The sequence below is a fragment of the Mus caroli genome, chromosome 16 (genome assembly GCF_900094665.2).
Source record: "Mus caroli chromosome 16, CAROLI_EIJ_v1.1, whole genome shotgun sequence".
Lineage (NCBI taxonomy): Eukaryota > Metazoa > Chordata > Mammalia > Rodentia > Muridae > Mus > Mus caroli.
Window position 1 is genome coordinate 271,357 of NC_034585.1, and position 13,578 is coordinate 284,934.

A 13,578-nucleotide genomic window follows, 5' to 3' on the forward strand; every position below is an offset into this window, starting at 1 on the left:
TCAGGGGCTGGTGAGATGGCTCAGTGGGTAAGAGCACCCGACTGCTCTTCCGAAGGTCCAGAGTTCTAATCCCAGCAACCACATGGTGGTTCACAACCATCCGTAATGAGATCTGGCGCCCTCTTCTGGAGTGTCTGAAGACAGCTACAGTGTACTTACATATAATAAATAAATAAATCTTAAAAAAAAAAAAGATTCTCAGAGAATAATATACATTCCTATATAGTTCTGCCTAGTCAATTCTTTCAACTGTGCTCAACAAGCTGACATTACTAGCATGAAAATGAAGCTACCCTAAAGTGGAAACACAATGTACAACTAGGACATAAAGTAAAGCAAATACCAAGTTCTTGGATGTGCTAGAGCGGCCGCTGCAGGATTATGAACTTGCAACATCTCAGGAAGGATTCAAGGAAGCGTAGCAACTCTCTGCATGGATGGCCCCATCTGCATGCAGACTCCTCGTGCTCCTAAATCCTTTCTCGACTGCATCCAATTTCCCCGAATGTCTCATGTCAGAATCCCAGAGAGCTTGTTCTTGCCAACTCCATAAGAACTGTCTAAGGAATGTCTAAGTGGAGTGGAAACACCATTCTGTGGTCTGATTCATTGTCTTACCTGGGTACCTGAGGGCTGCCATCCACCTCTGGCTGAGCTGTCTGTAGCCTCACAGCCTGAAGCAGGAGTTGGGGACCCACTTCCATCCTCACCGCACACTGCTTCAAGTGACTGATTCGGCTCTTGGTGGTGAGGAACGGTTTCCCACATATTGGGCAATCAGGGATCCGAGGTGGAGCAGGTCTCTGTGCCTTCTCTGCCTCATCTAGGCATCTGCAGGAAGTCAGTAAACATAGAACCACACTCTCAGGAAACAAGAACTATAGCAAATACTGGATCTACATCGACATGTAAACATGTTCCCTAAAAGCTGACCCCCTCATACTACCTGAAGTCTCCTAGCAATCAGCCTCAGACACTAAATTTAGGTTTGTGTTGGCAAAAGTGGCTAAAGAAATCCAGGACAGAACAACAGTTACCTTACAATCCAGCAATCCTACTAAGTATAAAACCCCGGAAAAATGAAAGCAAGTGTTCAAACATGAAACACATGTTCACAGCAGCTGTACCACAAAACCCACACAGTTGGAACCTAAGTGTCTGGCTATACAAGTAAGAGTATGCATTCTATCCATTCAATGGGCTCTGATTTTAGCCATTAAAAAGAGTGAGGTAGGGAGATGCCACACTGACACACATATAGATGAGCTCTGGGGACACTGTTCCATGGAGGATGGACACAAAAGGACAAATACCATGTGACTCCACACATGTGAGTGCACATCTCAGACAGACAGTTGGGAAGTCATGGTCTGCAGTGAGTGGTGCAACAGTGGCTTCCAAGGGGTACCCTGTTCCCTTTGGAGGTGTAAAAGGAATCCAAAACTGATGTGGTGACAGGGTCACAGAGGCCTAGCACCCTGTAAGTGGACGGGCTCCACCGTGAGAGCTCCACCTCAGTGGGCTGTTTGGAAAAGCTGGTACATTGATGATGCTAAGATGCTATCACCGTACAAGACAGCAAGACGCCCACAGTGCTGCCCCTACCTGTTCACATGTTGCTCCCTCCGGGTCATATTCATTGCTGAGAGATTTTTCTGACACATTTGACAGAAGAACAACCCCTTCTCCTCCAGGCTGTCATGGTGTGAGGATGCTTCCTCCCTTCTAAACTCCTGCTGTAAGGCCAGGGCCATTGCAGCATCACTGTCTGTGGCATGCAGTTTATACTCTGCGGAGTGGAGAAGCGTCCAAGAGCCATGAGAACAGACAGCCTCCACCATCTTATGCTGCTCTGTCATGTCTATAGCTCTTGCATCATGGTCACTGGGAAGCGCACAGGCAAACTAAAACCAGCAGCCCTCTGCAGCCCGCTCACAGGCGCTGAGTAGGCAGAGTGAGCACTGGGCAGGGAAGACTCTGAGAACAGCTCTTTCCACATGTCAGTGTACACACACAATACCTGGAAAGCTTTATGGAGCCCAGCCTGGGACTCTGCATCTCTAGCTTAGCCTCTTCTAATGCTGACCTCCTACTAAGTCAGGACAAGTGTAAAATGCCTTTGGCAATCAAGAGTCAGCATCAGCCCAAAGGACAGAGTAGTTCTGGCTCTCTGAACAGACTCAGGATACACACAGGATGTGCCTGCCATGGGGACTTTATAACTCCCAAGTTCTCAAATATTACTTCCGTCTATAACCCTTGTCATGAGCTCAAAAAACAGCACAACTTCATTTTGGTGCCTTATTTCTTTTGTGGTATTGGAGCTCAAACCCAGGACATATGTATGTACGTGTGTGTGTGTGTGTGTGTGTGTGTGTGTGTGTGTGTGTAGGCCACAGGTTGATACTGGGTGTAGTGATGGTTTGTATATGCTTGGCACAGTGAGTGCCACTATTAGGAGGTGTAACCTTGTTGGACTAGGCGTGTCCCTGTGGGTGTGGGCTTTAACACCCTTATCCTAGCTGCCTAGAAGCCAATATTCTGCTAGCAGCCTCCAGAGAAGATGTAGAACTCTCAGCTCCTCCTACGCCATGCCTGCCTAGATGCCACTATGCTCCCACCTTGATGATAATGGACTGAACCTCTGAACCTGTAAGCCAGCTCCAATTAAATGTTGTCCTTTAGCGAGCGTGGTGGCACACACCTTTAATCCCAGCACTCGGGAGGCAGAGGCAGGCGGATTTCTGAGTTCAAGGCCAGCCTGATCTACAAAGTGAGTTCCAGGACAGCCAGGGCTATACAGAAACCCTGTCTTGAAAAACCAAAAAAAAAAAAATGTCCTTTACAAGACTTGCCTTGGTCATGGTGTCTGTTCACAAAAGGAAAACCCTAACTAACACAAACACAAGCGTCTTTGTTGATCACTTTCCACTTAACTCACTGGGCAAGGTCTCTTCTGAATCTGGAGCGCATCAATCCTGCTAAATGTCACTAAATGCCAGTTGGCCCTAGAGATCTCCTGTATCTGTCTCCCCTGGGATTACAGGGGGCTCTTCATACCTGCTCAGTCTTATGTGGGTTCTCAGGCTTGTGTGGAAAGCCCTGTACCCAAAACCCCTCTCTTCCTTTTGTACACATTCCGAGAGGAAGATCCTTATTGCTTACAGGGTCATTATACCCTCTAGGCACACACAGACCATTTTAAGAATGGTTGCTGCAAATGGATGTATCTGGAGGATATCATCCTGAGTGAGGTAACCCAATCACAAAAGAAGTCACTTGATATGCACTCACTGATAAGTGGATATTAGCCCAGAAACCTAGAATACCCAAGATACAATTTGCAAAACACAAGAAAATCAAGAAGGAAGACTAATGCGTGGATACTTCATTCCTCCTTAGAATAGGGAACAAAACACTCATGGAAGGAGTTACAGAAACAAAGTTTGGAGCTAAGATGAGAGAAAGCATCCAGAGACTGCCCCATCCGGGGGTACATCCCATAATCAGCCACCAAACACAGACACTATTGCATATGCCAGCAAGATTATGCTGAAAGGACCCTGATATAGCTGTCTCCTGTGAGGCTTTGCCAGTGCCTGGCAAATACAGAAGTGGATGCTCACAGTCACCTATAAGATGGAACACAGGGCCCCCAATGGAGGAGCTAGAGAAAGCACCCAAGGAGCTGAAGAGGTCTGCAACCCTATAGGTTGAACAACAATATGAACTAACCAGTACCCCCAGAGCTCGTGTCTCTAGCTGCATATGTAGCAGAAGGTGGCCTAGTCAGCCATCATTGGGAAGAGAGGCCCCTTGGTCTTGCAAACTTTATATGCCCCAGTACAGGGGAATGCCAGGGCCAAGAAGTGGGAGTGAGTGGGTAGGGGAGCAGGGCGGGGGGGGGGGAGATAGGGGACTTTGGGATAGCATTTGAAATGTAAATAAAGAAAATATCTAATAAAAAAAATTTTAAAAGCCAGGCGTGGTGGCGCACACCTTTAATCCCAGCACTCGGGAGGTAGAGGCAGGCGGATTTCTGAGTTCGAGGCCACCCTGGTCTACAGAGTGAGTTCCAGGACAGCCAGGGCTACACAGAAAAACCCTGTCTCGAAAAACCAAAAAAAAAAAAAAAAAAAAAAAAAAAAAAAAAGAATGGTTGCCAAGATGTTTAGCCCAGATCAGTTCAGCTTTTAACTTTCCTAATGCTGTGACTCTTTAATACAGTCCCTCATATTGTGGTGACCCCCAACCATAAAATAATTTTGTTGTTATTTCATAACTGTAATTTTCCCACTGTTATGTATCATAATGTAAATATCTGATATGCAGGATATCTGTTCCGTCTGTCTCTCCAGGGTTAGAATCACCGTGTGTACCACCATGCCCAGCTATAGATGCTGGGGATTTAAACTCAAATTCTCATGCTTGCACAGAAAACACTTTGCTCACTAAGCAATTTCCTCAGTCCTTACTGTGGTTTAAAACACACAAACAAACACACAAACACACACACAAACACCAACCCAACTCTCTATAAGAGCTCAGCTTCATGATAAGCAGTGTGGAGGGGAATGAAAAGGGAGAAAGGAAAAGAAGAACAAGGCCGTGTGAGGAAGTCCAGTAAGAAACCAGGAGTAAAGAGGCAGCTCGGTGGTTCTCAGTGTACAGTGCTCTTGCAGGGGACCAGAGTTTGGTTTCCAGGACCCATGTCAAACAGCTCACAATTGCCTGCAACTCCAGCTCAAGGGGATCCAGCACCCTCTCCCAGCCTCCACAGACATCCACGCTCCCATGTACATACCCACACAGATACATAATGTACACAGAATTAAAAATAAAACATAAATAGTTTTTATAGGGACACTCCATTCTTTGGCTAGCTCCAATGAGGTGGGGAGGTAAAGAGCAGACAGAAAAGCTGTATACAGAAATAAATAATAATAAATGAAGGAAGCAGCTTCTTGCACTGCCTCTCCTACACAATGTAACTTATCTTAGAGGGTAGAGCATGCTCACCATACCGTTTTCTCCCACTATCTCCTCGGGAGGGCTCCTTGGGACACTGTCTCCCAGTGCAGTCTTTCGCGGGCATTCTCCTGAGGCGTGTCTCAGGCGCTCAGGGTCTGCTCTCTTGAACTGCTTCATCCGTTGCAGAACCAGCTCTGAGACTCTGGGACTTGGTACACCAGTTGTCGTGAAACAGGAAGGAAGAGGCTGGGAGTCGCCATTGGGAGCACTCTCTGACAAGGAAGAAAATATTCACAAGTTTTGTTGTATAGCTTAGACTCAAATTTCCAAAAGTTCTTTACTAGTCAGCCCAGGTTTGACCTGACTTGTGTGACTAGGACCTGTTCATCCACTCACTGTGGCTATGCAAACACACAATGGCAGAAGGATACTGGATGCAGTGCCTGCTGCTGAGCTTGGGGTTCTGCTGGGGGTGACGAAGATGGTCTCGAGTCATGTAGTGGTGGTGATGGATTCATAATGCTGAATGTACTAAACACACTCAACTGTATACTTTAAAATTATGTAATGAGCAGTATCTCAATAACGTTGTTAATAAAGAAATACTAATGACAAATGTTTATCTCTTCCTAGACCCATGTTTTAACCTGAGATACACCTACAGCCTTTAGTGGAGGTCTAGGAGCCCATGAAGCTACAGGCTAACTGTGCAGGTTTGCATGTGCAAATCACTGAGACCTTTCACCGGCTGCAGAAAGAGAGCTGAATGGCCAGCGTGCCTGGGCAGGGCTGTAGAGTCCGTCAGAGTCTCCAGGAGCTCAGACTTTAAGGCCATTGATGAAAGACCCTGCACCCACACTAGAAATGTTTTTACAGTAAGGAAGAGAAGGTAAGGAAACAGAAACCAGGAGCCTGCAGAGCCCATCTTACATGCAAGTCTGGTTTTCAGTTCTGTGTGAAGGGTTAGATCAAGCATACAGAGAGCTGAGGAAGCTTTCAGCCCATCCTCTGAAAGCTTCCTCAGTCTAACCAAACTGGCTGGACCACTCCAATGTACATACCTTAAAATCAATTCACACATATACTAAAGGTGCCATTGTTTTTATGCTGACGTGACTACTGTCAACTACATAAACAGTTACAAAAAGCTCACGGAGCACAAAGCTCTAAACACACTCATGGGAACACACAAAGGGCTGGGCAAACTGGTTGTAGGGCTAGGCTTATTTCTGTAAATTAAGTTTCATCAGCACACGGCTGCCCCCATTCACCTCCACATCATCCTGGGCTGCTTCCTCACTACATACAGCTGCCATTAGAAACAGTTGACCCTTTGTATCTAGGGGAGATCAGTTCTCGGTGTCCCTGAAAATTACTAACTATCTACATTTAACCTGTGTATATCTAGTGTACTTTAATTCAGCTATATAATAATGTGATATCCAATATAAAGTAAAAGCTATATAAATAGTTGCTACAAGGTGTTATTAGGGAATTAAAACGAGAAAAAAGGTCTGGACATATTAAGCACAGATTCTTTTATCAAGTGTTTACCTTCTGACAGAGCTGGAATCGCATAGATACAGAGAGTCAGTTGTTGTTGCAGCATAAATATGTGAACTGTAACAACAACAAAATATTTGCTGTCTGGCCTTTTTATGCTTTTGAGATAGGATCTCTCTCTACATAGCCATGGCTATCCGACACTCAGTATGCAGACACTAAGCTGGCCTCAAACTCCCAGAGATTCCCCTGCTTCTGCCTCCCAAGTGCTAGGACTAGATGAGTGCACCACCACACCCAGCTATCTGCTTTCATAGTAGATTTTCTGAGCCCTGGTTAACAACAGCATTGATCAGTTTGGTTCCTTTCTGGAACCAAATCTGGCAGTGGGTCCTGCCTGGTTACCTGTCTGAATGCTCTGTGCTCTCTCACACAACACTGGCTGATCTGGGGTAGGAGCAAGAACATCTCCCTTCCCATTCGCAGGGAGAGCTGGGCTCCCTTCTTGAGACTTGGGTGCCCCTTGCTTTGTAGTCCTAGGAGTCTGGCTGCCTAATCGAGGTTTCTTCTCTGAAGGGCCTTGAAGAGCTTTGCTCCTGGCGACAACTTGGCGGCCTTCTTTCCGTTTGCCTCGGTTCTGAGTGTGGCCAGAGGCCTTCTGCCTCGTTCTCTCTCCTGATGCTTCTTTGGTCGCATTTCTTCTCACCCTTTGGAAAAAGCTGGCACAGAGTTCTTTGAAATCGTCATCTGACTCCTCCATCACTTGACCTGTTTTAAGGTTTCGGGTTTGTCTTTAGGGGAGTGAGGACCGATCTGGAAACATGTCCACAGATGAGGAACTCGTGTGTGAGCCCACTCAGGCCTTCCCACACCTCTGGCCTCACTACAGCTCCTCTTCTCTGTGATTTACTTGGAGACTTTGCACAACTGCAAACAAAGTACCGATCTCCTCTCCATATGATTTTTATATCTTCCTTCAATTTGGACCCGTAGCTAAATAAGTTGTTTAAAAACTTCACAAGTGAGAGAGCATTTTGTTGTCCAACAGCTGCCTCTTAGATAGAACACATGTGAACTCTGTGATCAGGTGATTCTCCAAGATCTCCACAGTGATAAAGGGCATAGGTTCATCTAATTTTGTATCTGTGGAAAACCAAAAGCATCTAAGTATAATTAGACAGCTACTGCCATTTTATGTCATTTTTTCCACGGTGTACAAGAGGATGTCAGGTATGAGGAAAGTCTCCAAATACAATCTGGTTACAAGTATACTTGTTCCACAGTATGTCCCAGTGCAAAGCACATGACACACAAGACATATCACACACCACACAAGCATGCACGCACATGGTTTTTACTGAAATTGGAGAAAAACATGAAGACCAACTGCCACACAAATATATGCTCCCCAAACACAGGGAGCTTATCTCCTCGAGTGGCCTCAGGACTCCAGCTGTCACCTGATCAGCTTATGGGACAGTCAGCAAATGCTGCAAAATGATTGAAATAAGGAGATAAAAGATATATATATCCTTGTACATTCAGGAGAGAGAAAGGCCACCTTTTTTTCTATTCTGAGTCCATAAGAGCTCTCTAAGCTGCCTGCAGAGAAAGGCTGGGTCTTACAGGCATGAATGTTTATTAGGGCAAACAGTATATTCTGGTTCAAAATCAAAACTGAATAATCTGGGTCTGGGGAAACAGCTTGGTGAATAAGGGTAAGTGTGCTTACTGAAAAGGACAGGGACCTGAGTTTAGACAGCCAGCACCCATGTTTAAAAAAAAAAAAAAAAAAAGCTAGGTGTGGAGGCACATCCCCAGTGCCGAGGATGGGGAGGGGAGATAGAGACAGGAGGATTGCTGAAACTTGATGGCTCGCCAGACTACTTGAAAATTTGCAAGCTCCTGAGAGACCCTGTCTCAAGAAGGCCAATAGTGATAGAATAGAATACCCAACATTCTCATCTGGCCAACAGATGAGAACACACGCACTCACACACACACACACTCACACACACACACACTCTCACACACACACTCGCACACACACACTCACACACACACTCGCACACACATACACACACTCACACACAGACACAGTCACACACACACACACACACTCACACCTCCCTATAGAACCCAATGACAGAAATCTATTCATTCCAAATACATAGTACAATAATCTTATAGAAGTTTCCCCTACTCCTTCACATGGGCTCTTTCCCCCACCTCACTCCATGTTGTCACACATGGTTGCCACAGTGACACCTGTCACAGCTTATAATCATTTGCAGTGCATAACATTCATTGAAAGCTTATGTGCCCAACGCTATGCTAACTGCTTTTAAATCTTTAGCCCATTTAATCCTTACAGCAATACTATATAATACAATCTACTGTCAGCTTTTCCTTATAGTGAGGAATCAGCCACAAGCAGTGTAAGGAACTGTTCTGAAGTAGCAGGGCAGTGTGGTTCCAGGGTATCAGATCCTATGTTCCTATTCGCTCAATTATCTGTTAGTGAAGTTCAGCATATCAGTTAGATATACATTTATTTACCTTGTATTTTCTTTGGGCTATCTGGTACCCAACTTATAATAAATGCTAGGCAACGATCTGTTGAATTCATGAACTGCAAAGAGTTTGATACAGGGGGAGGAGAGTGAAGAGAAATGGTAGCAAGGAGAGAGAGGTCAGTTCAGTTCTCAGGGGCCTGGAACGTTAGGCAAAAACAAACTGAATTTGATTATGCTAGATGTGTAAATCTCTACGACACATTAGCGTTGAGTCCCCACGTCTCTCCTGACAATCAAGTCATAAGTCTGTCCTCTCTGGGAGGTGCTCCACCAATATCTGCTAAACGACATAACGGATTCCACCAGGCTGCCAGCATCCAGGTAGGGGAATCCTGCCTCCTCAGCACCCTACCTGCCTACCAGCTCCTAGCAGGAGTTAAGGGAATGAATGGATTCGGGCGGGGTGGACCCTCCCGCCTACCCTTACCGGTGACCCACGGAAGAGGACTGGGCCTGCCTTGGGAAACGTTCTGACGGCCCTAACACCAGACAGAAGGTTCTGATCGCTGGGCTGTCCCTACCTCCCTCCGGGCAGGCGCTGCCCCCCCGTCTACCCAGTTGCAGCTCCTGTCACTCCACCGCGGACCGGTCGAGATCGGGGGACGTCTGGGGAAGGCTGACAAGACAGATGGCTTCAGGCCTTGCAGAAGAGGGGACGGGACACCGCGGGAAGTGACAACCCCCACCACTACTCCCCCCGACCGGGCCACTCTAGGCAGATGCCGAGCTCCTCCTACCTCCCGCGCTTCGGCCGCACCTTCTTAGCCGAGAGCCGCGCGGGGCTGCGCTTGCGCCCTGAGGCTTTCGAGCAGAGAATGACGAGTGCGCAGACGCACGGTCTGCGCGTGCGCAAGACTATGTACGTGGTCCGAGTTTGGGAAGCGGGATGAGGGTCGGCTTCCGGTCTCCCAAAGCAACTACGACGTTTCCGGGCGGTGTGCGGTCACACGAGCTAGCAGTGTAGTCTTGCAGGTTGCGCGTTGATAGCGCTCGCTCCTTGAATTCTGTGCTGAGGAGCTTCGGGGTGAGGGTACTGATGGTCGCGTTTAATGAAGTGTGGTAGCGGGGAGTGGTTCAGTGATTAAGAGCAGTGGCTGCTTGTCTAGAGGTCCTGAGTTCAGTTCCCAGCAGCTACATGGTGGCTCACAACCATCTCTAACTGTATCCCGTGGGTATCTGATGCCCCCTTCTGGTGTGTAAATGTAAACATATGCATAAATAAATGAGAAACCGTGTGGTGGCATCCCCTCATGGTATGTGTGTGGAAAAAGCGCCAGGCTCAGGCTTAGTGCCTGGCTAGTGCAGCCCTAAGGGCGGGAGGCTCTCGTGGGCTCATGGGTTTCAGCGTCGCCCGGAGGTCCTAGGTAGTGGCTGACGTTATAATCTCATGTTAAGAGAGCAAGAGGCAACACTCTAATCCAGGAGTCAGGAAGAAAGTGAGTAGTAAAGAGAGTGAGGACCTTGTACGAGACAGAGTTGGGATCTGAGTGTTTGCTGAGTCACAGAACACTGGGAACATTTGAAGGAGTAGATCTAGAAAGAAGACCACACTTTTGTATTCTTAGAGATATAAATTAAGATATTGCTGTGGTTTGGGGTTATAGGATGCAGTATATTGAGGCCGGCCCACTCTGAGGCATCCCTTCCCCCTGAGGTACGGGTATAGTATATAACAGGTATAGTATAGAATAGAGTTTATTTGGGGGCATGGGAAGGGGAATTGAGAAAGGGTGGGTGAGGAGAGGAACAAGGAATCGAGGAGAGAGGCCAGCCAGGAATACATGGAGAAAGAGGGGAGAGGGGGGATAAAGGGATCAGGGAGAGAAGAGAGTCAGTGAGAGAGAGAAGAGGCAGAGAGATCAAGGAGGGGTTTGGTTTGGTTTGGTTTGGTTTTTGGAAACAGGGTTTCTCTGTGTAGCCCTGGCTGTCCTGGAACTCATTCTGTAGACCAGGCTGGCCTTGAACTCAGAAATCCACCTGCCTCTGCCTCCCGAGTGCTGGGATTAAAGGAGTGTGCCACCACTGCCCGGCCAAACAGTCCCTTTTATAGCAAGCTAGTCCTACCTGGTATTGCCAGGTAACTGTTGGGCAGAGCCTAGAAGGAATGCCAACAATTGTGAAATCCTTTTAAAATGTGTTTCGAGGCTGGTGAGATGGCTCAGTGAGTAAGAGCACCCGACTGCTCTTCCTAAGGTCCAGAGTTCAAATCCCAGCAACCACATGGTGGCTCACAACCATCCGTAACGAGATCTGACTCCCTCTTCTGGAGTGTCTGAAGACAGCTACAGTGTACTTACATATAATAATAAATATGTATTTAAAAAATATATGTTTCAATAGATCCTTATCCCCAAGACTGTACAACTATCATCAATATCAAATTCTAGAAAACTTTATAGTCTCAAATAGAAACTTCTTGTTCTCATTAGCAGTCAGTCCTAGTCCCTCCCCACACCCCAGCCCCTTGGTAATCTTCTACGTTTGTGTGTTTATAGAAACAGGATCATAAAATTGTTTGGCTTGCATAAGTGAATATTTCATTTGTCCTATGGCTGAGTAATCTGTTGTAACATACACTACATGTAAGAATGGTATCTGCTCGGGGGTGGGAGGGATGAAGGCTCCTTGCACCCAGAACTCCACAGGGTCCAAAAGGTCTTCTGGCAGATGTATCAGGAACAAATGGGGCTGTGATGGAGAGAGTGCTTACATCAGAGCATCCTTGTTCAGATATAAGGAAAGTAGGTGTGGTAAGTAAAACATTTAAAAGGCAAAGTGAAAACGTAAGGATGAAGATAAGAGGCAAGAAAGGAAAGACCAAGGGAAGGAGCCAGAGGGTGAGGATAAGGGCCATGGCCTTGTTACTGAAATTTTGTCTGGTTCTTAGGTCTTTAGGCACCATCTGGAACAGTTGTAGCTGTTTTCGAGCCCCAAGAGACCAACCTAATGTAATCACATTAGGATCTCTTTATTATAATAAACTCAAGTTTAGGCCTACTCACCACCATCCCTGCTGCTGATGCAGCAGGACAATGGTTTAGTGATGCCACAAACCTTTGTACTGCCAAGAAACATTTGTGAGCCTCAATTGACCAAGGAGCCGATTTCGATGCTACTGCATTGGGGTCTCTTTATTCAAGCTCAAGCTTGGGCTCCTGCCAACCCTGACACAGCAGAAGGGGGATCCCTGAGCCTAGTTTTAGGCAAGCATTTATAGAGGCTAGCAGTATCTAGCCTTGTACACATCTGATGGGGGTGGGGGTGCATTTTGGCCTTTAACATAATTGGTTGTGCTGGGAGCCAGACCATAAACTTCTGTCTTCCTCCTAATTGGTTGTGGTTAGGAAGTGAAGTACCAGGGGCAGGCTTGTAACCTGGGGGTATAAATTTATTGAGGAATAACCTTGGAAACTGGATGCAGGTTTTGTTAGGAGGTAGCCTGGAAACTGGTGCTAGGTACCGACCCACCTGTTGGTTCACTTGAGTTCAACCTTAAGTCAGGTTCTCTGAGATGGAGTCTGAACCCAAAAGATTTGGTCTCTCACCTTCATTGGGACAGGAAGTGAGAGTAAGTGGGGTGGGGGGTGTCTAGTCTGGCAAGCATCTAATAAAATAACTATTGTAAGCAGACAGGTGGGTGTTCTGAAACAAGACTATGAACAATCATAAATGGCCTGAAAGTAAACATCTGAAACAATCAGACTGACCTTTGATTGACTGTTATTAGGAAGTAGTTAAGGAGTAACTCTGGGGTATGGGTCAAGGACAAGTCATGGGGTCCTTTCTGATACTTGGGTGTAACTTGGGTTTAGCTGTAGACCAACTTTTTAGGCTTTTTTTTTTTTTTTTTTGATGGCATCTGATCTCAAGATAGAGTAGGTTTGGTCTCTCAGAACCATCTGGATCTATTGGTATGGAAGCAACACTGTTCTTAGAGGAGGGCACAAATCTCATCTTTAGCAGGGGTCAGAGATAATCCTTTCAAGTATGGAATACTACAGCAGCCAAGAAATCAAGTTGGTCCCAAAAGATAACTGTGCTGATCTGAATTTCCAAGAGCTGGTGAAACAGAGGTTATTTGATAAAATGTTTTGTAAAAGTAACTTTTGTTCTCCTGATGTAAATGTCCTCTTGCAGGCTTCCTGTCTCAGTCTGCTGACCTAGACCTGGTCCTGGAAACTTCAACCTCTGTACAATCTTATCTAGGCCTAGAATGTTTTCAGTTTCTCACATTTACTGCTGAATAAGCTCACCCGTTTTATTCTTTCTGAGCTCTGGCTGGCTGGTACAACTCAGCTATTCTGGCTCAAACTCCTCTCCACACTGCCTGATTCAATCCAGCTTCTCTCTGCTTGGTCTCAAACTACTGTGGCAATCTGGCTCCTTCTCATTGTCTGTCATTGTGTTATTTTCTCTCTCTCTCTCTCTCTCTCTCTCTCTCTCTCTCTCTCTCTCTCTCTNTTTTTTTCTCTCTCTCTCTCTCTCTCTCTCTCTCTCTCTCTCTCTCTCTCTCTCTCTCTCTCTCTGC

General features: G+C 46.4%; 1 protein-coding gene across 8 annotated transcripts in view; it reads right to left on the bottom strand.

Moving 5' to 3' along the window:
• The window catches only part of Slx4 (SLX4 structure-specific endonuclease subunit), a 26,352-nt gene extending 16,525 nt beyond the window's left edge, over positions 1-9,827 (bottom strand). For 4 of the 8 annotated variants that reach the window (XM_029470758.1, XM_029470756.1, XM_029470757.1 and 1 more), the window contains exons 1-5: positions 9,788-9,827; positions 6,880-7,617; positions 5,025-5,243; positions 1,606-1,789; positions 619-831 (exon numbers count right to left, since the gene is read on the bottom strand). In XM_029470758.1, the coding sequence (XP_029326618.1) occupies positions 619-831; positions 1,606-1,789; positions 5,025-5,243; positions 6,880-7,234 (971 nt within the window). In that variant the 5' untranslated portion in view covers positions 7,235-7,617; positions 9,788-9,827. The other 4 variants (XM_029470754.1, XM_029470755.1, XM_029470759.1 and 1 more) reach the window with 4 other exon arrangements.
• Positions 9,828-13,578: the final 3,751 nt, after the last annotated feature.